Source organism: Convolutriloba macropyga, chromosome 2 (assembly GCF_964194025.1).
Source record: "Convolutriloba macropyga chromosome 2, txConMacr16.3, whole genome shotgun sequence".
NCBI lineage: Eukaryota > Metazoa > Xenacoelomorpha > Acoela > Convolutidae > Convolutriloba > Convolutriloba macropyga.
In genome coordinates, this window is record NC_134469.1 from 68,004,975 (window position 1) to 68,032,236 (window position 27,262).

The 27,262-nt window shown below is 36.8% G+C and overlaps 1 protein-coding gene across 1 annotated transcript; it reads right to left on the reverse strand.

Annotated features, from left to right (window-relative positions):
• Positions 1 to 1,629: 1,629 nt before the first annotated feature.
• On the reverse strand, positions 1,630 to 26,364 carry LOC142335419 (uncharacterized). The gene is made up of 5 exons (XM_075383898.1): positions 26,171 to 26,364; positions 21,616 to 22,154; positions 11,882 to 12,178; positions 6,200 to 6,256; positions 1,630 to 2,632 (listed from the first exon to the last, which is right to left on the reverse strand). The coding sequence occupies exons 1-5, from the start codon at positions 26,361 to 26,363 to the stop codon at positions 1,712 to 1,714; spliced, it is 2,007 nt and encodes a 668-aa protein (XP_075240013.1). The 5' UTR covers position 26,364; the 3' UTR covers positions 1,630 to 1,711.
• Positions 26,365 to 27,262: the final 898 nt, after the last annotated feature.

Consider the following 27,262-nt stretch of genomic DNA (forward strand, 5'->3'; position numbering starts at 1 on the left):
GCTCCGTTAGATTTATGAAAACAAAAATTTGGGAACAAGCTGTTGGGAATGTTGGGAATCCTATGAAAGGATGTTTAAGGGGGGGTGCAGGGGAGTGATGGAAGACTGGGGAGGTGACTAAGGTGGGTCTCATTATTTTAAATTAAGAACACCTTTCATACCATGAAATTTTCTTTTCACTAGAGACTGGTAAAGTGTTAGTCTATAATAGTGATGGTCAGAAACCAAATAGCTGCAGAATTTACCTGTTTATCCCCTTTTCGAGGGCGAAAAATCGAAGTATCAGACGAATAATCGGTCAAGCGAAAAATTGCATGACAAAGACCACAGGACTAACATAATTGCCACAGACTTCGTTCGCGAGCAATTAACAAAGGAGTGGGTGTTTCTAATGAATTTTATAGGACAATGTGTTATGTACCGCTAATTTTCTACATTACCTGTTGGTAGTATATTTAGGCAAAAGCGGAAAAAAGAGTTGAGGTAGTGAGTCGAAAAAGCGAACTGAATGCTTCATCGCTATATTTTCCTTGCAACTTTGCGTGTACGCTTAGTTTATTTGTATATCTTCCGGACCAATAAATATAATCGAACTGCTTGTTCTGTTCTCACCCGCTTTTTGGCTTATTTTGAATGTTGATTAATAAGGTTTTTAACTGTTTTTCATAAATATATTATATTCCATTGTTTAAAATCCTTTATTACTAAGACAGTTCAGTACGGGAGTGAAAACTAACAAAAATAAAGCACTTCGGGTTTTCCACATTCACTTTGCCACTATAGAGCAACGTTTTATCGCATAGAGCAACGTTTTATCGCCCTTGAAACACACATTCAAGTTTTAAAAGGCCATATCGCTGCAGTTTCAGATTCTAGAGTGACAAATTTTCTTATATTCTGTGCCAGTTTTTAAAACTAGCAAAGGAGCGTGTTTCAAGCAAGGTTACCTGACTCTGCTAAATTGATTTGAAAGCTCTGACTGACATCTTGAACCGCTAAGCAGTTGGCGACGAATGCCAGAATTTCTCAATGATTTCATCAGAGTCACGTAAACAAAATGTCATATATTGGGGACATATCTTGTGAAAAATTGGTTGAGTCGAGGATTCAATCTATAAATCTATTATACACTGGATTACAGCAGACGCATCAAAAGTAACAGAAGAAAATTATCATATAAATAAGACTGATCCCAATCCGATATGCTTTCTTGTGAAAAGTAGATAATGCTCTGCATAGTTGAAAATAAAAACAATTTCAAATTAAACAGATAAATAAAGAATTAGCGACAAACTTAAACTAATGTGCATTTGTCAAGAAATTATCAACATGATCTCACTGTCAAAAATCTGCCTTCTTCATTTATAGTCGATATATGAGATTCGATATGGCAACGCTTTGAATGGTACGGTTCGCAGATCATTCCCTCAAAAGCAGAATATAACCATCAATATCAAACGCTTTTTACTACTTACTTGGAAATTAAGTAAACTTAGGTATAACATCTTGTCAAGCTATGCATAAAATCATCAGTGCGCTAACCGGTATTAGTTTCATTAAACACGATAATCTTGTTCAAAAATTCGGTTCACGAGGACAGAGGGGGCTTTTGCGAACTGATTTTATTGATTTTAATACGTTGAGGTCCTAAAGACACATTGACAGTGAGCTCTTCCTATTCAAACAATTTACAGCTCTGACTGAAATGAGATTAACTCCTAGTTGGGGAGAGAGGAGCCTCGTGATTATTACTGACTGGCGGGACAGAGCGTATCCGAGGAGGAGGAGGCACCGCTCCGATAACTTGTAGGTTCGTTGCGGTTGTCACGGGGAAGGCCACGGTTGTTCCTTGATTGTTGGATACCAAGTTTGCGGCTACTGCAGCTGATGAGATGTGATCTAAGTTGAGATGCCTCACGGATATTAAGCCACCATTGGAAGTAGCAGCAGGCACTAAGTTGTTGCCGGTGGTATCCACGGCAGAAGGGTATGTCACAATTTGAGTTTGAGGGCTGAACTCTTCCTTGATCCTGGGAATTTGGTCGGAGATGGAATGCACAGAATGGACCGTAGGCAATGTTGTTAAATTGACGGCATTTGGAAGCCCTGAAGTTTCTGACGACGATGATGAAGAAGCGACAAAATACTGTTGTTGTTGTGGTGTGGGATTTACAGAACTAGGCCTTTGGTTACTCGCCACGCTCAACGCAGATCCTTGTTGACTGTTGTTATGCAGCAGCGAATTGTTAACGAACGCTTGTAGCAAGTTGGAATCGCTTGCTGTAGTTCGCTGTATTGTTCCGTTTCTCGCAATTACAGCAGAATCTAATATACCAGCAGATGGGTAAGACTGGATTTGGTGATCGGTTGCTCTTATCATCTGCTGAGAAACAACCGTAGGCTGGTTTGTGATGAAAATCTGTGGCGTCACAGTGCGTGATGACAAATTTTGAACTGGCTGATACTGAAGTGTTTTGTTGACATTTTTGCCCGTTGGCGGGGCTTGAAGCTGAAGTCCATTTTGAGTAATCTGTTGCGAAGTGTTTGATGAAGTCATCTGGACGTGAGAGTTCTCCAAATCGCTCGCACTTTGCTGCTGTAAAGTTGGGTGGTATGTGTTAGGTAGAGGTACCTGCAATATTTGAGGAAACAAAACATAACAGACAGGCCAATAAATCTCTTTTGCTATAAAATATAGGTGTCAATGAACTAAATAGCCAAATCCTGAGAAAGGCTCTTGACTGCCCGAACGAATACATCAATGCTCCTTATTGCCCAAGCAGCCGAACGCAAAATCAAGCGCATCGGGTTATGGGTGGAACGATGTGCATGGATGGGGATGGTGGGCGTGAAGTGCAGGGGGAGGGGGGTCAAACTCCATGTACCGCTCTCAACACTTTGAATTTATGTTTGTTCAAAAACAGTTTTAGTGGATCGCACACTTCAAATTTAGACGCACACTTCAGTTTTAGTGGATCGCACTTAAGAACTCTATAAGAGAACTTAACACCCTCCTGGTTTTACCTATTTATCCCGTTTTCGAGGACGAAAAGTTAAAAGGGTCAGACGGAAAATCGGCCAAACGAAAAATTGCATTAGAAAGACAACAGGACTAAGTTTCCTTAGAAAAACTGCTAAAATCGGTAATATTAAAATCTTGAAAAATATTCCATTGCCACTAGAAACTATTCAGTAACTTATTATCGGACCCTGGAGGAGGTTTCTTGGCGCCTGGGGCTGAAAAACTTGAATAAGGACAATAAAGGTTTAAAAAAATCGAAAAAATTTCAAGTTTTACATAAAAAGCTAGCCTTCGTTATGTAAAAACGTTGAAAACCATTCCATTACCTCTCAAAACTTTGCCGTAATCTATTATTGAACCTGGCACCGAGGCCTGAAAAAATGGAAGAAATGACAAAATGTTTAAAAAATCAAATTTGGCAAACTTCATCAAAATGCTAAATTTTATCAAATTTTTTTTAAAAACGTGAAAAAATGTAAAAATTAGCATAAATTTGTGTGTTTGTGTTTGAAGTACTAAAACCTATAGCTCTTAAAAAGATTATAAAAAGTAATTACGTCCTGCAAAAGACCTTTTATCAACTTTTACAAATCTCAATTTCAGACTGGTCCATTAAAAAATCGAAAAACAAAAACGCAAAAGTCCTAAAGTTCCGTCCTCCCCAGTAGCTTCACCACTCTAAGCACTTGGGAGACTACTAAACTCGGCTAAGGTCTAAAACACTTGATGCCCGCTGAGCTTTACCTGTTTATCCCGTTTTGAAAGCTCAAAGTCATGAAAAAAAGTTGTGAAAACATCGTTAAAAAACCATAGCAGGCCATGTCCTGAAAAACAGTCCAACGAATTGAACGATAAACAAAGAACTACTTTACTGAGAAGCAGAGCTGTTGAACAACCCCACCAAAAAAGAAAAAGTTGAGAAACAAAAATGAAACAATCCAAACAAAATTATCACATTTGCTAAAACTCTTAAAGCTTTTACCCTGAAGGCCAATTATGATCCAATTAAAAATACCCAATAACTAAAGCACAATCCTTGGAGCTTTATTCGCCAATAAAAAGCCAAAAGAGAGAAAAATGACAAATACTTAAAATGTAAATGGGAAAACTTGAAGAAAGTTTCTCAATTTCGCAAAATTAAAAGTCCGGAACCACTTTCTTACTCCTGCCTAGTAACCTTTCTCAAAGACCTACAAAAGCTTAATTGGCCCGTAACGATTGGTAAATTTAGAAAAGGACTAAAATAACAGCAAATTTGAAAACAATTGCGAATCTTAATTCAATTTTGCTAAAATATTTGATATTAGTTTTGTCAGAACCATTTCATTGTCTCCAGAGGCTATCCAATAACCCAATTTCAAGCCCTAAGAAGTTGCATTGTGTCATAAAGATTGATAAACTAGGATCATCACACCAATTTTCAGAAACATTGAAAAATATTAAAATTTTATCCAAAAAAAGCAAAAATTCGTGATAAGTTGAGAACCATTTCATTGCCTATAGCAACTATGTAGCAACAAACTAGCAAACCCCAGAGGAGGTTACCTGACGACTGAGACAAAAAAGTGAACAAAAGAAACATTTCAAAAAAAACATGAAATTACAAATTTTGACAAAAAATGCTCAAGTTCGTGATATTCAAATGTTGAAAACAACTTCATTGCCAAAAAATCTATGCAAAAAAACTCTATCAGAACCTAGAGGAAGTTTTCTGTCCCCTGAAGCTCGAAAAACTCAAAAATGACAAACTAAGATGCTAAAATTCGCGACATGTTGAAAACCGTTCCACTGCCACTGGAAATCATGCTTTTTTCCCAAGCCTAGAGGGCGTCCTATGGCCCTGAGGCTGGCCAAGATAACATTTCAAAAATTGCAAAATTTAATATAATTTTTCGTGATTATATTCGCATTACCAAAACATATAGCTCATAAAATGGCAATAACATGCAATTATCTTGCAAAAGACCTTTTTCAACTTTGACAAACGTCAATTGAAGACTAATCAAACAAAACTTCCAAAAAGTACAAAAAACATTAAAAATTGCACCAATTTGGGCTCAAAAACTCCGAAAAATGACCTTTTAAACTTTAATTAAGTCTTTTCCAGCAGCTGCAACACTCTAAGCACTTGAAAGAATAAAACCTATTGCCCACTGGGCCATACCTTATTCCGTTTTCAAAGACAAGAGTCATTGAAAGTGTGTGAAAACATCAAAACAAAAAAGACAGAGCATCACTACAATCCAATTCTTGGATTGTATAAAGACAGAGCACCAATACAATCCAATTCTAATGATTGTAAAAAAGAAGAGCGCCTAAATAATAGCCGTTGAGAGGCTGACGGGCGCTATTAATAATTCCTGCAAACTTTAAGAGCACTTAAACATGTGTGCCTTACTTATGCAAAACTTTTGCCTGACCGTTTTCTAAAACATTCTTTCAATTTCACTTCTTGAGTGACTTTTCACGCTTGAATTTTTCTGAGTGATTTCAGTTGCGAGCATTTATAAATTATGTCTGTTGACGAAATAAAACCGACCGTGAGAGCTGACCTTGAATAGCCCATCTAGGTTAGTGTTTGCTGTCAACTTGCGGTTTTGAACAAGTCTCTAGTCAGAAGTTTTGCATCTTAACAAATTTTCTAGCTCACGCCCCTTCTAAATTAATTGCCAGGCCATTCATCTGAGAGCCATTTATGCAACGTTAGTCAGTTTATTCTAAACTAATTGAAAACGCAATTGGTTTTGATCTGGTATAATTACATCATCATGAGGGTTCCAAAACGTTTTTATTTTAAATGAAAAAGTCGGTTCCTACTGACAAAAAGCTTTGGTATGGGCTTCGAAAAATTGATAATCAAAAGAGCTTTTCCTCTCAGAACAAGGAGAAGTTTCTGACAAATTTGAGAAACGTCTTGTTTTACTTAAATGACAAAACGTTGGGATTCATGAAATGTCTAGTCTAACATTTATATTAAAATCGACATCGTTTATAACTTAAGAAGCAACGTGGTCTTAAATATCTGCAGCAAAATTCTACATTAGTCAGGTGCGTACATTCTAGTAAAAAAAACATCTGGCGTTCAGTTGACTTGTTCTATAAGATATTACAGAAAAGCAACAGCAAACTGATAGACAACTGCCAAGAAAGACTTATCGATGCTTTACTTTTACTTACCGATTTGTTGGCGTCATGGCGCATATCCCGCAGCTCTTCTAACTTCCGTTTACGGTTCTAAACACAAAACTTCGGTTTAAGAAACATCGATGCCTGAATATGCACGAAGACTGTTCTTCAAATGACAATGTTTTGTACAATGATCTATAGAATTGAGCTCGGATCCGGTCAAAAACCAAATTAGTTAACTTCCAACTCTTTTCAATGACACGTCGCAAATATCCATGAACGGCAAAAACGGCGTGAAACTTTCAAAACTCTCTTAACTCTCAAGTTTGATTCACCTCAAATTAATTTCATTTTGACATAATTCATTCAAAAGTCATGAGAATGGGTGTAAAAAGAAATAGTTAAAATAAAACGAGCTCAATAGCATCTGGGAATGCAAAACCAAATAATGCATATTTAATATTCCCGACTATTAAATCGAAAAGCAAATTTCTAAAAATAGATCTTTCTTTGTCCACATTAAACATAACCGACTAAACGTCGGAAGAATTGCTCTTGAACGACTAGTGGGAGCTCTAATCAATTGCAGCCTGCTTCAGTCGGGGGGGGGGGGGTAGCCTAAATGGGACTAAGAAGTTCTATAGTGGGCTTCAAATAACCACATTAGAGGTTAACATATACCACTATTAAGATTTAAAGTAAAAAATGACACCAGTTTCGGCGCACTTTTTAGTTGACTTTTAGTATTAAATTGCCGCCAATTGAGTTCAGCTGCTTGAAATTGTGATTGAGAGAGAATTTTAGATCACGCGAAATGCAAAAAGTCAAGGGCGTAAAAGTCACTCGAAAAGTCAAAACCGTCAAGCGAAAATTTTGCATAAAAAAAAAGACACACACGTTTACAATAATTGCTATGAACTGCGTTCAAGAGCAATTAAACAGTAAACAACGAATAAATAAACTCTTTGAACGGAGTCCATTCTTTTGATTGCATCAGAATAAAAAGCTTTCTGTAATCGGAATCTCGCTTAAAATTACGGCTAAAACCTATAATTTAAAAGCAAAGCCGGCAGATTACTGTCTATAGCAAAAACAGACTGTTGGAACCATTTCTAGCCCAAATTATAAAGAAAAGGGAGAGGAGGGGAGGCGAGCCTAAATGGGACTAAGAAGTTCAATAGTGGGCTTCAAACAACCACATTAGAGGTTAACATATACCACTATTAAGATTTAAAGTAAAAAATGACACCAGTTTCGGCGCACTTTTCATTTGACTTTTAGTATTAAATTGCCGCCAACTGAGTTCAGCTGCTTGAAATTGTGATTGAGAGAGAATTTTAGATCACGCGAAACGCAAAAAGTCAAGGGCGTAAAAGTCACTCGAAAATTAAAAACCGCCAAGCAAAAACTTTGTATATAAAAAAAGACACACGTTTACAATAATTGCTATGAACTTCGTTCAAGGGCAATTAAAAATGAAGAAATGCGAAAAAGAACTGAAAAAACGACTCGTAATTCATACTAAAAACCTAGCCAGCAAATTGCCAGAAAATAGCTGCCATTCACACTCCTGACAAATATCGGAGTTGAGACAAGAAAAGAAAAGGAGATAAAAATTGACAGAAGGTTTAAGTGTCAAGAATGTTCTAAATTGGTGTACAATTTTAGTTACATTCTGAAACTTTCCTTAATTCGGCTTCTAAACTAAAGGCTATTAAGCGTAATAAATACTAATGCCAGCTAGCAATCACTCTAATGAACTTGCATAACCTTATGCACCAGGAGTTAATGAAGAGTTTTATCCGTTTATCCCGATTCCTTTGATTTCGCTCTTTTGACCTTGACAGTATTTATTGAATTGCGCTATTCAATGAGCAAAAAGAATTTAAAATCCATTCATTTGACATTTGAAACAGTGATTGAGTTAAACCGGGAGTCAAATGTGTAAGTCGTCACTTATGTAAACCGAAAAAAGTGAACGAAAGGCACGCCACAATAAAAACATAGCTGCCAGATTGCCAGAAAATAGCCGCAATAGCTTTGTAGACCCGCAGTCTCAAAAAAAACAGTAAAAAGGACGGACCCAAAAAATTCGTCTTTTTTAATTGAAGGCTGATATGTTATATTTTGATTAAAAATCTGTATAAGTTTTTGCTGCCTCTATCAGCTACTCTTAAACAACCTTTACTTAGAGTGAAACACAATCAATTGACCTAATCTCTTTGAAATAAAGTGAAGACAGTTTTGCGTGATTTGCAGATATAGTTTTGCAGATCTGCAGTCTAGAAAAACAGTAAAAAAAAAGATAGACCAAAAAATTACTCTTTCATTAAAGGACGAGAAGGTATATTTTGATTAAGAATCTGTATAAGTTATTGCTGCCTCTATCAGCTGCTCTAAAACAACCTTCACTTAGAGTCAAACACAATCAATTGACTTAATCTCTTTGAAATAAAGTGAAGACAGTTTTGCGTGATTTGCAGATATAGTTTTGACGTAACGCATGCACTTCAGTTTAAATTGCATGAACGAATGAACAAAAAGCAGATTTGAAGTGGTTGTGACGTCATATGGTCGTAACAACAACGAAATAAAAAGAAAACCAAGAGAAGGCCAATAATAGCCCCAGCTATCGCTGTGCGGCTATTAAAAAGGAAACCACCTAAATACTAGACGTTGAGAAGCCAACGGCGGCTATTAAAAATCTAAACATAACCGACTAGCGTCGGGTGAGTAGCTCCCACAACTGGTGAGCTGGGATGGTGAGTTGTTTTGGAAAGCCGGAGGGGGCGTCTAATCGCCTGGTGGAGGAGGGTGGACGAGGGGTAAGTGGTGAGCGAGTAGGTGTCTTTGAAGTGAATTGTGAGTGGGGGTGTGGTGAGTTGGGGGAGGAGGTCAAACTTAACGCAGTCTTAACTCAGTCACGGGGGGTATCATTTCGCTACGGAGCTCAATATTATGGTAAAGACAAAAATCCCATTTTAGCGTTGTTTTAGCAGTTAGCCATCACAAACTAAAAGAGCAGCCTGAATTCTGAATCAATGCAAGTTACAGTACCCAAAAATCAAGCGTAAAAACAAACGTCACTCGAAAAGTTTTTTGGAGCTCAATTAAAAACATACCCGGCAGATTTCCGGAAAATAGCCGCCGTTGATTCCAATAAGCATGATTGGGATTGAACGAATAGAATATTATGAAAAAAAAAGATTTTTGTACAAAAATATTTTTTAAGTCCGATTTATTTTGATGGCATTTCGTAGTTGAACATACTTCTGTTTCTTAGAGAGAGGCTACAGGGGCTACTATCAACACCAATAAGCATTAGAGGTGGTAACTAAGACTTATAGGAACGACGTCCAAATAGCGGGCATCTAAAATTGGGCTTTATGGGTTTATCCCGTTTCTATTTCTGACTTCAATTTTTTATACCGACTCTGTTCATTTTGAATTGCTTTGCGTAGCAACTGATGTTCAAATTCACTTTTAGCAGAATGAGAGAAGAGAGAAACTAGCCTAGAGAAGTCAAAAAGATTTCACGCAAAATGTCGAAACAGCGGCAAAATGGTAAAGCGAAAAAAATTTGACGAAGTTAAAAAAAAAATACGAGCGCAATAATAGCCGGCTGAGAAGATGAGGGCGGCTATTAAACATAACGACTAACGTCGAAAGATTTGCTCTCGAACGACTAGAGAGAGTTCGAATCTATTTCAGCCTGCCTCAGTCGGAGGCGTAACTAAATTCACCACGGTGGGCTTCAAATGGCGTCATTAGAGGTTACTTACACCATCATTAAGTGGCAGAACTACACCGATTTCATCGCTTTTTTCAGTTTTCGCCTAGGTAAAGATTATCTGAAAATTTCAATGGGGATAGGTTAGATAGGTAAGAGGGACTTAGGTTAGATATGTAAAATGACAAAATGCAAAACGTGAACAAATTTGGTGCAGCTAAAAAACATAGCCGGTAGAATAAATTTCATATCTACCCTGTGGGTACTACAGGAATCACATTACATAGCCAGACCAACACCGTAAACGAGTTAGGTGTCAAACTCTAAGAACAGCCCTTCAGACCATAAACTAATGCAAGAAAAATCAATGCCCTCAGGGCTTTACCTGTTTATCAGGTTTTCAAGGACAAAAAATCAAATGGTCAGAAAAAAAAACGATCAGAAGTACAGAAAAAATATAACCGACTAACCTTGGAAGCAATGATCTCGAAAAACCAGTGGGAGGGAGCTCTAATCTACTGCAGCCTGCTTCAGTCGGTGAAGTGAGTAAATGAATTTACTAAGAGGGGCTTCAAATGACGTCATAAGAGTTATTATATGCCACTATAACAATTGTCAAAGTGATTTACACCAATTTTTGTGCAATTTTCATTTGACATTTAGTGGAACTACTCCCACTTGATTTCAGCTGCTCAAACTCATGAATGGAAGAGAAATTGAGAGATCACGCAAAAGAAAAGATAATGGTCAAGCAAAAATTTTGCATAAAAGACTAAAAAGTTTACTATAACTTAGCTCGAGAGCAATAAAAACCCGCTTGATGCACATCGGGATTAAAACAGAAGAAAAATGATATAAATTGAAAAAATTTTCTTTTTTTCCAGTGTCAAAAAGTGTTCTAATTCGGCGTGCAGTTTCGGTTGGATTCTAAAACTACACTTAATTCAGCTTCTAAACTGAAAGCTAATAAGCTTAATACCAATGTCAACTTTGATAACCTAATTCTCAATGACTTGACCGGGCTTTATCGGTTTATCCTGTCTTTTTTGATTTTGCTCTTTTGACCTTGACTGTATTCACTATCTTGCGTTATTCATTGAGTGAATGCATTTACAAACCATTCAGTTGAAACAGTGAGTGAGGTAAGTCAGAAGTCAAAAGTGAAAGTCATGACTTATGTAAAACAAAAAACGTGATCAAAAGGTAACAATTGACAAAAGGTGATCGAATTAACAAAACATAGCAGGACAGGTCCTGACGTACAATTCAAAGAATTTTCATTGACTAAACAAAAAACTAGACAAAGCACGGACTATGAATGGATTGGAAAAACCATTTCTAAAAAAATCAGATAAAAAACAAACTCAATGTCAAAATGCCGCATGTGAACAGAAAACCACAAGCTAGAAATGAAAATTTGATTTAAACAAAAAAACTAGGCATAGAATGAACTATGAATGGATCGGGAAAACCATTTACAAAAAATTCCTATCCACAAAATTGAAAAAAAGTAAAAATCAAAGTGAAATTGCCCCATGTGAACAAAAAACCACTAGCGAGAAAGCGAATTTTTGTTCAAACACCGTTTTCGCACTACTTAAAATTAGAGCGAAAAAATTTCACGCCGCAAAATTACTCGCTTTTTCGCTTCACTTCCTGTTTCGGCGTGACCAAAATCACTACTCCAATTTGACTTCAAAATTCATGAAATTGTGTGAACAGATCTTAAAAAAAGACAGCGCCCTAATACAAATTAAATTCTTTGAATTGGAAAAAAAGGAGGGCGCCTAAATAATAGTCGTTTGAGAAGCTGACGGCGGCTATTAAAGAGTTAGTTTATTGAATTTTAGTTGAACAATTGTAACCGGTGACATCAGACAAAATAGGTGAAAAGCAGTCGGGCGAAAATCTATAACTGCATCATCATATTCAGCGTCAGCAGTTACAGATAATTTTAATACGTATAGACATAACAAGTGAAACGTATAATTAAGTCCACTAACAATCTTGCTCTGAGCGAAAGAGTTGTCCAGTCTCGATTTGAATGAGTTCACAGTTCCATTCACTGTTTCTGTCGGCAGGGAGGGAATAACCTCCATCTTGATTGGTTTCGAATGACTCTGTTTGTCCGAGCGCGGGTTATCTTGGGCCGTTTTCAGACAACTGAGGACCAATTGTTCACCTTCGGTGCCCTGCACGATGGGTTTCAGTTTATCCGTGGCGTAAGAGTACACATGGCCCGTTTCACTTGCTATCAGCAACATCACTTGGGCACCAGTCAACACTGCCAGTTCTTTTGCCTAGAAAAGATAAACTTTCTTCCTAATGTGAAAATTGTAACGTTGTTCGAGATGTTATTGTCTCAACAGAACCAAAATCCTGGGAAACATCGAAAGCCTTTCAATTGACACGCCGCTGCACGAAAATAGCCAGCAGATTGACGGGAAGTAGCCGCTATTAAACCTTTTGCGATTTAAAAAAGCAAGTTGACGCAATTCAAACTTCTTCAAACAATATTGTTCCACACACAAAATTCTATATACCAATATCAGAAAATTTTCCGTTTATGCCCCCCCCCCCCCAAGTACGCTATGCTCCCCCCCAGTTACAGAGCACGTGACATTACATAGTAAATCATTATGTTAAAATATGGCACGTGCGTCTGAGGGGTGCAAATAAATAATATGCACCCACAGCTGGGGGTGGGGGCACAAACGGAAACGATCCCAAAATCAAAGTCGGTCTTACATGATAACTACGCTCAGTCCTACTTTCAGGAAGAAAATAACAAAAACAGAACTGATAACAATTGACATCAAACCCAGTAAATGCATTTAAAGCAAATTGAGTAATGAGGATGAGTGGTTGGTTGGGCCTTAAAGGTTGATCCCGCCTCAGCACTCATTTTTCAACCATGATTGTGTTTATATTCTGATTGCCTTTTTGACCAATTGCTCCTTAACGCAATTGAGCCAGAACAAAAGAAGTATTCCACCATCTCAGAAATTAGAGATTTTACAGAAAAGATTGGCAAATCTGAAATAACAACGACTATCGTCGGAAAAATTGCTCTCAACCGACCGCGGAACAGTTGACTTCGGTAGCAGCCAGCTCGGTATTATGAATGCTAGCATCAGGGGGCGGGGGTCAAACAATGAGGGTAGGGTTGTGGACGAGAGGGGGAGGGGTTTCAAATTGTCTCCTCAAAATTGTTCTGGTGAATCGCATACTTAGAGACTAGCAAGGCGTAAGGCTCTAAGAGTGCTGCTCAGCCACCAAATGACCACCGGGCTTAACCTGTTTATCCCGTTTTGAGGACGAAAAGTCAAAGGATCGGACAAAAAATTGGTCAATCGAAAAATCGCATAGAAACAACCACAGGACTGAAGTTAAGTTTTGAGGACGAAAATTTAAAAGGGTCAGAAGAAAAATCGACCAAGCAAAAAATTGCACTATGAGAGTGAATATAAATAATATCCTACCCACTTATAAATTTCGCTCACGAAAACTAAGCAACATTACCTCCTTATCTAGTGAACTAGATAATGTCACAAAAATTATTGAAAACAGCAGAAACAATATATGGACTTCTACTGCCTCCGCTTTCAAAAACAATAACACTGTAGCTATTAATGTAAAGAAGCAGGCAGAAATTATTTTGAAGATATATAAAACGGAAAAAGATAGCGCGAGGAGCAGCCTATTTCTCTTATCTCTTCATATTCAAAAATAACCTTTTTAATTGAAAACAACAAATACTTCGCTATTTAATGAAATTTATTCAATCTAATGCAGACAATTTTTTGCCGACAAAAAATGGAGTAAACAGCCACCGAAAGTGTATCTACAAGTATATACTTTTAGGTAGGCCAGCTACACTTTTTTTAAAAGAAGCATTTTAGGGGTCGTCCAAACCTAACAAAGTTTAAATTACCCTTCTAATCACAAAATTCTAATTCGATAGCAGCTTCGGTGATCTGTATGTACATGTAGAACCAAAAAAGCTCAAAAAGATCTGCACAGACTTAAGGCTCTTAGGCTTTACCAAATTATACTGTTTTTCAAAGTCAAATCTCGTAGCGAGCGAAAGAGCAATCTAACACAAAATATAACAACAGCCGAGAGAACATTTTGCCAAAAAATGAAACACGACTGCAAAGATTGCTTCAATCTATATTTGAAAGCAGTTAATAAACAGAACCCACTAATGTCGGAACAATTGCTCTAGAACGACAGGCGAGGCAATTTAATTCAATTCAGGGCTGTAGCCTAGATAAATTTCTTTATGGGTGCAAAAATAAAAACCAAGCCACGATTCGAACCATTGACCTCCCGATACCTCAACACCAGAACTGCCCACTCGGCTATCAGGCCCTTCTTGTTTCTAAGCTGCAATCGATTTTATCTTAACAGCAAGCTTTACTTCGGAGTGAGAGCAAGAGATCACTCAAAAATGAAGAACGAAAGCGTGACAAAGTCACTAGAGGAGTCGGAGAATGTTCTAAAAGAAAAGCACAATAACAGCGGTTAAGCAAAAAATTTACACGAAAAAAGACCAACACGTTTCCAATAATAGCTACTAACTTCGTTCGAGAGCAATTAAATAGATAAACAAAGGCATGAAAGAAAAGGCATAAACAAAGGCATGTCACGAAATGAGAAAACAGCTAAAATGCTGTAAGACTGGAAAAACCAATAAAACGGAAAAAAAACTATAATTTAGAGCTAAAAAACGTTTTAAACTTGTCCCAGTTTAACAAAATATTTATTACTCTTGTCGAAATTGTTCACGCCGTTTTTTTTCACATAACCTGAAAAACTTAATAAAATAAATTCCAAAAAACCACTGCTCCTTACAAGACTGGTGTGACCAAAAATCAAGAAGCTGCCTGAAAAAATGATATGATTATCTCCTTTGGGGTCTTAAAGCCATTAGATCACCAGAAATAACCGTCGCTCCTTTCTAGACTATCAAGAGCAGTCATATCTGAAGCAAATTATGAAACGACTTAAATATATATCGTCGGGCAAATTGCTCTCAAATGACTGACGAGCTGTTGACTTGTATAGTAGCTAGCAGTCGCCAAAAAGGGTGACTTAAGCTTAACAGAGAGTAGAAAGTTTGAAAGGCAGTAGGAAATCGGGTACATTGTACGTGACTCAAATGTGGCGATGGGCACTATTGGAGCGAGGAAAGGAGGGTAGTGAGGAAGGTGAACTTCGGGCTTTATCTTTTGTTGCATTTTTGAGAAGGTAAAGTCAAAAAGCCCAATGTCAAACCTATCAGGCAAAATGTACTAGTGAGCAAACTTCCATAAACAAAACCAGCAGGGCTAATAAAATTGCTACAAACTTTGCTTGAGAACTAATAACTAATTAAAATTTATGTTTCGGAGAGAAGAAACAACACTGACCAGTTTTTAAAACAATTTCGCCGTTATGACAGCTGTTTTGTCCCAAACGCATTCAAAACCTTCAAAGAGATCCGTTGATATAGAAAGAGAAGAAAATTACGCCAAAAAAATCAATCAAACAAACAAAAACGACAGCTCACGCAAAAATGTGGTCTTCCCCAATATAGCCCACCTTAATGCTATATTACCATGACGGGGGGCTACAGGTTATCTGAACACTAAGCTGGGAAGCTAAAATGGGAGAATTCAAAAGTGGTCATAAGGAAACAATACTTTCAAGGTAACAAGATCAACCGATGACAACCAGGAACATAAATCGACTAACGACAGCCGAATTGCTATCGAACAAATGTAAGGGCGATGAATTTTATGGGTGGAAACACCTCCGAAAAAGGCTGGGGCTTCCACCCCTACCTCCAGGTTAAGGATCAGCGACATTGACGACTAAGCTACACGGTCCAAGTTTAGAAATCGCTCACGACTACTTTTATTTTAGAACCAGACTTAATTTCTGAATGAGAGCAATTTCAATCATTCGATTCCAAAAATAAAGCGTGAAAAAGTCAATCGAGAAGTGAAATCGAAAGAATATTCCAGAAGAAAACGGTCAAGTAAAAAAAATTGCATTAAAGAAGACATACCCGTCAATAATAATTGGTTAAAACTTCGTTGGAGAGCATTTATCAGTTTTTATCAGCCTTGAATAAGTGACCAAATAGAACATAGCGGGCAGATTGCCACAAAACAACCGAAATAGCTTCGTAAATCTGCAGTCTCAAAAAAAAACAATTAAACGATGAGATATCACATTTTGATTAAGAATCTGTATAAAGTTTTTGCTGCCTCTATTAGCTGCTCTCAAATAACCTTCAATTACAGTCACATACATTCAATTGACCTTATCTCTTTGAATTAAAGTAAAGAAAAGGCAATTTTCGAGTCGGAAGTAATTTTTGAGAGTGAGGTAAGTCATGTGTGACCAAAAACTTAGTCATGCGAATGAACAAAAAACTCGCTCCACTGAGAGTGAGAAATGACGTCGCACACGCAATTCAGTTAAAACTGCATCAACAGAAGAACAAAAAGCAGATTTGAAGTGATTGTGACGTCATATGGTCGTAACAAAAATCTTGACGACGAAAAAAAAACATAGCAGGACAAGTCCTGAAATACAATCCAAACAATTGAGTGAAAAACACCAGCAGATCAATTGTACAATGCCAGCCAATAAGACACAATCTCAAGAGTTGAAAAACTAAAATAATCAAACAAACTAAAAAAATATTGCTAAAATTATTGAAGCTTTTACCCTGAATGCCAGAAATGACACAATTCAATATACTCATAACTAACGCACAAGCCTTTAAAGAGATTAAATTGCCACAATGTAGACAAAATCGCAAAAAATGCTTCTAAAAACAGCGAAGTGAAAAATTTTTTAAAAGTTTCTAAAATTTTGCAGTTTCTAAACATAACTGCAAAACTAGACAAAAAATTTGGATGGCCAGTAAAGATTGCTAAGCTCAGAAAATTTGAAAAAATTAGCAAATCTTAAAGAACCTTGCTGAAATTCGTGATATTAATATCTCCAGAACCATTTCATAGTCTCCATAGACTATCCAGTATCACTATTTTGAGCCCTTAATAGTTTCACTGGCACAAAGATCCATGAACCTTGAACAACAATTTTCAGAAAATTTGAGAAATTTGAACTTTACAAAAAATGCAAAAACTAGTGCTACTAAAATAGTGCTAATCATTCCATTACCTCAAACAAATATGCAGTAAGTTATCAACAAACCCTAGAGCCTGGGGCAATAAAACAAAAAATTCGAAAATTTTCAAAAAAACAAATTGAAAAAAATTGCAAGTTTTATTTTAAAAAACTGCAAAAACACGTGATATCAAGAAAACTATTACATTGCCACTGGAATGTATGCAGTAACATACTAGCAAACCCTAGAGGAGGTTCACTGGCCACTGGGGAAAAATAAATTAAATTCAATGGCTAAACTTTGTAATATAAAAATCTTGAAAAAGGATCCATTACCACTAGAAACTATGCACTAACCTATAATCAAACTCTAGAGGAGGTTCTTTGGCCGTTGAGGCTAGAAAAACCTATAACATGACAAAAATTGCATGTTTTATTTAAAAAATTGCTAAAATCTGTTATGTTAAAACGTTGAAAGCCATTCCATGGCCAATTAAAACTTTTCAGTGACCTATTATCAAACCCCAGAGGCGTTTTCGTGGTCCCTGGCGCTGTAAAAACTAAAAAAAATAACAAATGTCAGAACGTTTGCAAAAAAATTGAAATTTTTATGAAAAAAATTGCTAAAGTTGTAAACAATTCCATTGCCTCTATTGAAACTATGCGGTAACCTATTATTAAAACCTAGAGCAGGTTCCTTGACACCAAGGCTGAATAGCTCAACAAATTCAAAACATTTTCAAAAAACTTGAAAAGAAAAGTGAAAATTGGTTAAAATTGGGTGTTTTTGTTTGGATTACCAAAACATATGGCTCTTAAAATAGTCATAAAAAGAACTTGTTTCTTGAAAAAGACCTTTATCAACTTTAATTAGCCCCAATTTTAGACTGGTCCAGGAAAGAATTCCAAAAGACAAAAAAACACAAAAAAATTTCAACATTTTGGGCTCAAAAACTCCAAAAAACGACCTGTTAACCTTGAATTACGGTCTTCCCAGTAGCTTCACCACTCTAAGCTCTTGAAGGACTACTGAATGCGGCTAAGGGCCCCTAAATAAACTTGAAGCCCGCTGAGCTTAACCTGTTTCCCGTTTTAAAGCTCGAAGTCATAAAAAAAGGTGTTGAAACATCTTACAAGACACATAGCCGGCAGACTGCCGGAATAGCTGCACACAAAATAGACTTGCGTGCCGTATAATAGATAGAAACAGATGCAGATATGAAAAAAATCATATACGCCGCTCAAAAAGCTATGAAAACAAAACATTTAGCGATAATTTAAAAAAGCTTGTTCAAATTCATTCCGCAGAACCCTTATTATTAGGGACCTTTATTACACATATGAGTTCTTTTGACTTTGACCTAAATCAAATTTAATTTAACTTTTAAAGTGTTAAAGTCATTTTATTGAGTGGGGTGAGTCAAGTATGCTCAAAAATAATGAGATTTGAAAATCTGAAATGAGATGAAAACGTTGGCTAAAGAGAGTGAGAAAAGACGTCACGCGCACAAATGCGTCAGTGACAAGAATTCATCCAGAAAATTTGACTTTTTCAGCTTTGCTGTGTGAACAAATTAAAGCGAAAAAAGCGTCAGACGACGAAATAAAAAAAAACATAGCAGGACAAGTCCTGACGTACAATTCCAAGAACTTTCATTGACTAACAGAAAACTAGACCTAGAACGGACTATGAAAGGGATTGGGAAAACCATTTAGAAAAAATCCGATCCAAAAAATCGAAAAAACAGTAAAAATCGAAGTGAAATTGCCGCATGTGAACAAAAAACCACTTGCGAGAAAGCGAATTTTTGTTCAAACACCGTTTTCTCACTGTGAAAAGATCATATAACAAAAGACAGCGCCCCAATACAATTCAAATACTTTAAATTGTAAAAAACAGGAGCACCGCAATATAGCTCTGCTCAGCGTACAGCCTCGCAGTTATGAAAAGACAGAGCACCAATACAATCCAATTCTTGGATTGTAAAAAAAATCAAGAGACGGCCAAAAATAGACCCAGCTATCGCTGTCTGGCTATTCCTTAATGAAATTTGAAGTCGAAAAAAAAATAAAATTGTGAAAAATACCTATAAATTTCCTGCTGATAAGTTTGAGATATTTCCCGAATTTCATAACTTATTACAACAACAACAAACTGTGTACAACTGTAAATAGTTCCATAGAAAAAAAACGCCTGTTCGACAGTTGGAGTATACAACGCGGATTTAATTCTGGATAATACTCCGAATAAAAATCCCATACTCATAGCAAGCTGCTCTTGCAATATATTCCATTCAGACTCATCATAGACCTAAAAATCGCATGCTGTGTCCATAATCTGATCTGTTATACCTTTTTTTCGTAAATGTATGCTGACAGATAACTTTCTGCTGTAAACTTAACTATGTAACATTTGTATAACCTAGCTGGCTGATTGTCAGAAAATAGCTACAATAGCTTCGTAGATCTGCAGTCTTAAAAAACAGTAAAAAATAGCCAGCAGATTACCGGACGGAAAAAAGCTGAGATAGACGCTTGTGGCCTTCCGTGAAACGAAACAACAAAAGAAATAAGATAGACAGATTGACCACCAGTCGTTTCATAGAACATTAGACGTTTTGGTTAGATTCGGACTGTCATTTTTATTAGACACAAATGCTCTATAAGGAAAAAGCCCTAATAGACCTTTTTCAAAATTAATATTCGAAATCAAAAACTCAAGACTCTAATACTCAAGAATTAGGGCATATATGTCTGGCACTACATAGATGCACACAATTGACCTTTAACTAGCAAATGTTCCGAAATTTTAAAGTTCATTAAGCGAGTTCAGAAGTCATTTTTGAGTGAGGTAAGTCACGCAATTGACCTAAAAGCAGAATAAATGACGTTACGCACACAAATTTTAACTGCAAAGCAGTAGAAATCACTGAGATTGAAAAGTCAATCCCAAGAACTCAGGACGCAAGAACCATCGATGTAGACCACGAATTTAAAAAAAAACATAGCAGGACAAGTCCTGGCGTACAATTCAAAGAATTTTTATTGACTAAATAAACAACCAGACCTAGAACGGACTAACAGTGAAATGGGAAAACCATTTCCAAAGAAATCAGATTAAAAAACCACTAGCGAGAAAGCGAATTCTTGTTAAAACACCATTTTCTCACTCTACTTTAAAATTACAGCGAAAAATTTCAAGTCCGCTACCTGTATTAGCTTTAGCTACCTCTATTAGCTGCTCTCAAATAACCTTCAAATACAGTGACACATTCATTTGACCTTATCTTTTTGAATTAAAGTAAAGACAAGTCCATCTCAATGTGGGGACGTCATTTGTGAGTCAGGTAAGTTACATGTGATTAAAAACTTAATCATGCAAAAGAAAAAAAAATTGCTCAACTAAAATTGAAATTGCATGAACAAATGAACGAAAAGCAGTTTGTGACGTCATAGGGTTGTAATAAAAATCTTGACGAAAAACCGGAGAATTCCGGAGACTACTCAAAAGCATGACTTCCAAAAGAACTGGCTTTTCAAATAGCTAATATCTCCTTGCAGAAAGCATTAATGCAAAGTCAAACAAAAAATTTGCCAGAAAAAATTAACATGAAAATTAGGAAAGATCAATTTATTTTCCATGTAGTACAAGTACACATAAAAACGAAACCCGCTGTTTCAAGCAATGAAAACAAGTTATCCAAACACAAGATAACAACCAAACCTCGATAAGCTCATTAATATCTCTATTTTTGAAGAAATTTCTCATTTTTTTGTCAAATTCTATTAAAGACAACCTTTTAGAAAAAGAAAGTTGCATCCTACATAATAAACAGAGCCTACAGTCATAGTCTTAAATTCAATTAACAATTTCAATTAAACAAAATAATAGACTAAAAATCGCAAAAGACTGAAAAATAGCGGAACAGTTGAAAAACCTTCAAATTAATCATCAAAATAACGAAAAAGACAATAATTCTGTAAAAAGTAATTATCAGTCAAAATGTTTAAACCGCATTTCAAGCAAATTCTCAGTGCTGCACTGTCTAATGAAATCAATTGCAAACAAAAAAATCTAAGGCTAAATATTTTTTAACAACTGGTACAAGCAGAGCTGATGAAAACTTAGGTCTCAGGAAAATAAAATACTGATACATGCTAGAATGTGGAGAACAAGGACAGAAACAAAATCATGAAAAAACAGACTAGTTCTTGATTCTAGAAAGTTTAAAATAAAATTTCAAAAAATGAAGTACAAAACAATTAGATTTCCTTCATCAGCATAAAAATAACTATCCTCTGGTATAGATTAAAATGTAGAAACATAGTTCAAAAATTGGAAACAAAATATTTTGCAATAAATTTGTCAAAAAATTTTGCGAAAGGACACTTATCAAAAAAATTTGCCGAGTTTAAAATGCTGCACGCCACAAAATCATTCAATTAGTGAAAGAAAATTAGGATCCCTGACAGTGCACAAAAAAAATTTCTAGTAATTCCTCAAAAAACAAAACAGAAAAATTAGACAAAATCGGGCAAGCTTGCATAAAAATCTATAAATCAATATATCTTACATTATAAGGACGCTGTGCGGCTATCAAAAAATAACCTTTTTAAGGATTCCATTCTTGCGCTTGCTAAATGTCGTTGACCGTCTTTCTTTATCCTTGATGAGTTCAATGTTAATCTTCACCCTTCCTCGGGTCTTTTTCCCTCCTTTAGGAGCATCTGGGAGTGCTGAACTCCCATTCAGTTCCTCGTTATCCATTAAATCGAAATCCACAACACTCGTCACATCGTCATCATGGTCGTCAAATGATGTCTTCTCCGTGAAGAAACTGCTGCCTGTGGTGGTCTCGAGGTCAGTGGTTGAATTTAAATCAGAAGCTACAGAACTATTCTCAAGTGAGTCTAAGAGAGTACGCGAACAACCCAAGTCGTCATTCTCAAAAGTAGTTTTTAGTTCCACAGAGGCCACTATAGGCTGCTGAGGTGATACGTCACTCAAATGACTGCCACCAGAGTGATGCCGCCTTTTAACTCGGTGCTCATGAGGGTCCGCAAGCTTCAAAGGAGCTCCGGAGTAAATGTCATCCAATTGTTCGCTGTCCGAAACAGAATTCCGCCTGCTATGGATCCGTTCTCCATCTAAAATATTTAGTTGTCTCTAAAAAATGTTCACGAAAAATTAGCACCAGCAGGCCGCACTCGTCAAAGACTTAATACAATGATATACAAAAATTGGTCACGCAGCTTCAAATGTCTCATAAATCTAAAGAAGCAGAAGCTTGAATAATTCTGGTTAATGATGTCTTGCAAAAAATGAGTAGAGGTAGAGGCATACTGTTTCTTTATACCAAAAGCAAATTATAAACCGACTAACCTCAACCGAATTGCCCTCGAACAGGAGGCGCGGTATTTAATTTAGAGGGAAAATTAATTTTAATGTAGATTATAAATGTTTTATGGGTGCTAAAAAACCAAGTTTTCTCCAGCCAGTTTTCTAAAAAAAAACTTTCAGTCAGTCTCCTGTAAGCAGTATATTGCAAAACTTCCCATTCAAAAGAACTTCGCAAATAACCGCTATCACTGTTCTTCTGTTTGAAGAGGGAGACAAACAAAAAGTTTAAAATTACAGCGCCCGCGCAATTAGCCTTCAAGTTTCAGGATTAGTTTCAGGACAAATGACTTAAATTCAACAAATTTCGACCAATTGTATCTCGGCCCAACGAAAAGCAATAACACCGAAAGTCTACACCAACTCTACCTCAATTTTGATAATCGGGATACAGAAGAGCAACTTTCTCTTTACAGATTTACAAAGTAATTTCCACAAAGGAAATCAGTTGCAAATACAAATGGTCTCATTTCGAATCGTGGAAATTTTTTTTTTGAAATTATCGAAGTTCGACGTCATTTCAAGAACAGAAGTCAAATTGTATAAGTTTTCGATTGCGTCTCAGAGCTTCTAATAACTAGCGGAGTGCCACAGGGTTGCACTCGTGGACCTTTACGCATCACAATTTTTATTAACGACTTAACTAATTGTCATATCTGACAACCGCTGATACGCAGATGATTTCAAACTAATTCCCATCGATCCCATTTCAAATTGAATTTGACCTCAGGAACGTATGCAAATCGTTTGATCTGAACCTAAAGAAGTTAAATCCAGCCGAGACAAAATTTCGCTCCTGTAAAAGGACGCCTTGGTTTCCACTCTTTGGCAGTGGTTAATCTATGGAAGATTTAGGACTCATAATCTTAAAAAGCCAAAGTTGCTCAGAGCATGTTGGAAAATCGATTAAAGCCTTTTAACGAAATGAAGAGGATATTACCAAAATCTGTAATGTTAACGACAAGAACGCCGACACCACCAATTTCGCTCCAATTATCAGTTATACCTTACGTTAGGGATGCCAAGCAAGGCAGACTTGTCTCTACTACGGATCATTGTTGTGATTTCCAGATCGTAGCTGAGGGGACTTGGCCCCTATCGCTTTTACTAAAACATTGTCCTGTTGTTTCTGCATGTGTTATAATCACCAGCGATTTTCCACGTGTAGATTTTGGTTTCAGAAAAAACCTCATTGACGAATTTCCAAATGATGTTCAGAATTTGATTTTTTTTCAGTCCTGCAGGTTGACAGACATCAATGTGTTTCACGAGTTGATTTACTATTCTGTATGTTCCAAATACGAAATCATTTCGTCTCCCCTCAGTGCGTCTCTTCGGCGATTTGGAAACTTCATGTCGAAAATCAACATCAGGCAGTACTTGATTGCAGTCTATTACCCTGAGCTCCCTGAAACAGCATGGGCACATTTGTCTACGGCTAGGCCAATTTTGTTCCATTTCACTATTTCTCTACTGTGAGTAGATCTTGGAAGTTCCGGAAGGCATTTCCTTCTGACAGCAGTTCAAGATCGTCTGCAAAAAAATGGTTCTGTGAAAACAAGCGCTTCGCGGAGATCGTTGACAAAAATGCAGAATAAAGTGGACCGAGCAGAGGTCCCTGCGGTACACCATTCGTCACATATGAAGCTTCTGAGCACACGTTGTCAACTCGTACAAACTGTTTTCTGTCTGAGATATTCAATGAAAACTTCCAGCAGACAACCAACAAGACCAATACTGGCAACCTTGATCAACAAGTTCCATCAACTGTTTTCGCAAAAGCCGTGTAAACATCTACAATTTCAGATTTGATATCACTGTCAACCGCATCATAGATCTGCCGTAAAAGTTTCAGCAAAAAGGTCCAAACTGCTTTTCCCTTTTTATAATCTTGCTGTTTGCAAAAAAAATGGTCTTTCAAAATGTTGGTAGAAACAAGAATACAAACATTTCTCAAAAGCTTTGCCGACTATGTTCAGATGTAAAACGGGTCGGTAATTTTGAACTTCCGATCACCTTTTTTATGAATTGAGGTTACAGCTGCAATTTTCCAGCTCTTGCAAATCGTACGCAGGCGTTTCACATATTTGAACATCGTATTCCAGGCAGAACTGATGTGTCGAGATGTTAGCAGTAAGAAGGCTGTTATACCGTCCATTCCACGTGACTTGACTACGTCTAGAGACGATAAAATCTCAGACGTGTCTTTTGGAGACACAGAAAATTGTGAATGTTGGGTTCTCAGTTTGAATGTCTTTCGAATGTCTCTATTGAAGTCTGATTTTGGAGTAAAGACTGAAGGAAAGAATTGAGTTAAGTATTTTTTTGTGAATTCCAGAACACCTTTCATCATTAGTTTGGGTCAGCTTGCAGATTTGTTGAGGCTTTTAAGGTGTTTGCAAATGGGCTGTTCATTACGCGCTTCCATAAGTTTTTCTTGAAAGCTTCTGTTTTGTTAACAAGAATCCGTCCTTCATTAGGATTATATTCTAATAAATTATCTCCAGAACTGCATGATATCTTTCTACTCACTATATTTAAGTCTGGCAAATTGACACTGATAAGCCCCAAACAAACCTTGCTAACAGATATTTCAAGCACACAAGCCAAGATTACTAGAAATTTTGAAAACTCAGCTTCAGGCCGAAGAAATGCAATTCCGGCTTTTCGATGAATGCATGCATGATAATTCACCCTTCTTCTTCACGACTTTCTCAAAAAAAACTTTTAAACAAAAAGCATTAAAATCCACTACATTCATATCTACCTTACTTCACGTGAAAAGTACAAGCACTAAATTTTTTTACACCTGGAGAATAATATGTTAATGTACAAATTGCAAAGGAAAGAAAAAACTAACCATGTTATAGAACTACATATATACAATAGAATTTTCCAATATTAAGGTTAGAGAGGCCGAGATCTAAATCCAAAGTTTTCATTATTATTCAAATAGAAAAGAACTTAGTTTCGTATCCATGGACGCACCAACAAAACAGCAGCTTGTTTTGAAATTCTTAACAACTTACTTTCAACTTTTTTGGGCATCAGAATCATGTTTTTTAACACTGTAACGTTCTATAAAGGCGTACGACAAACGGGTTTATGAAGACCACTTTAGGTGAACATCTTTTGTTTCAAAAATTGGATATTTTCTGTTATTGACCTCTCAGTAAGTTTTGCGCCAGCCCCCCCCCCCCCCAAGTTTCAAAAACGCGTCATTGCAGAAAACTGTCATATCGTCGTTTGTTCGTGGGTTGCATAAAATCTGCTAGGTTGGGGGTGATGAAAGGTACAGATAATAATTTTTCTCAATTCAGTGAACAGTGAACTGAAAAATTTAAAAACGACCAATTTCTAAATATGTGACAACTGACCGTAATCTCCATGATGTTTTCCGTTTGTGCCCCCCCCCCGTTACAGAGCACGTAGCATTCGGGACGTCCGTCTTTGGGGTGGTATTGCAATTAATATGCACCAACTAAGCTTGCACATATGGAAAAGATCCATCTCATATACACAGGGTTATCGAAACTATATATATTTCTATTATTATTGTTTTTGGGTACTATTTATAAAATCAACAGTGCCAGTGCAGCAAATTAAAAGAGACGTTTTAGTTTTCTTCTAGACTCAAGTTCACAATTAATAATCTTCAACTGAAACGGTAACTTGTTGCACTCATTTGGCACTGCAAACTTACATGCAGATGACTTCTATTTATATTTACAGATGTGTTAGTTAAATTAAGATTTTATTTTCTCACCTTTAAGCAGATCACGACTACTAGAGAATGACGATATTGTTTTTGTAGCACTCAACTGCATGTCATCGCAATTCGGCTGAAAGTTGAACATGGGGATATCGAACACTGGTGTGTTCTGTGCCCCGAAAAAGTGCTTCTCGTCATTAGTCGCTGTCTTCGGAGTGTTTATGATACCAAAAATTTTCTTTGACATAACATCTGAAAAATCAAGGTTTCATATTATTGAATGTATTGAATACTATGCCAAGGACAAGTAACCCGAAGTGTCCCACCTGAAAGAAGCCAGTGAAAAACGATGTCGGCAATTTGTGGCGAAAAGTGCAACAATTGGTATCACGGAGTCGTTTGTGTCTCTCTGAAAATGAGTGAAGTAAAATGGCTTTATGCCTCCAGAAATTGTATGGCTTTGCGATATATGTATAAGCAGCAATATTTTCACCACCGATGCTAAAATGACCTGCGTTTTTGATTCATTTGAAGATTTCAAATGTGGGAAACCCAAGGTCATTGAAAAAGTTACTGAAATGGATCCTGCTTCGGTAGCTATATCCCGGCGTCCACCAAATCAATGACAACATTCGTCGAGTTAATGACGACAAAGTGGAACTTATTGTTACTGGTGTATCCGAAAGCGGTGATTTAAATAACGGTCAGATTGCCAATGACTCCACAGAAATTGATATTTTGAATAACATTGTAATTAAAGCCGACGGTAACCTTGTCTCTTTTAAACGGCTGGATCAAATCAATGTCAGAGGAATCGAGAAAGCAAATAAAGTATTCTTCTGCTTGAGAAGAAACGTTGACTTCAATGTCAAATTCTCAGTGAAACTACGACTATACAAATGAGTCATACTACCTGTTTTGCTCTACGGGCTGAATTGCGCGTACCAGTCTAGAACAGATCAACGGAAGCTCGAAAATTTTCAAAGGCGGGTACTGAAATGCGTGTGCGGACCCCACCGTGGTGACAAAGCTCAGTTGAGACTACTGAATGTCCTTCCTCCACCCCTCTTCATTCAATTGAACGATCTTTTGCTCCTTTCGAAACTCTACAAGAAAGTTGAGGAGCACAAAATCAACCTACCCATT

What these genes read in the sequence shown, in the direction of transcription:
- LOC142335419 (XM_075383898.1), bottom strand. Translation starts at nt 26,363, where the DNA reads ATGTCAAAGAAAATTTTTGGTATCATAAACACTCCGAAGACAGCGACT. An exon ending in CTTTCGCTCAGAGCAAGATT is followed by an intron (nt 6,257 to 11,881) that starts GTTAGTGGACTT and finishes TTTTGTGTTTAG; the next exon opens with AACCGTAAACGGAAGTTAGA. An exon ending in GCCATGACGCCAACAAATCG is followed by an intron (nt 2,633 to 6,199) that starts GTAAGTAAAAGT and finishes CAAATATTGCAG; the next exon opens with GTACCTCTACCTAACACATA.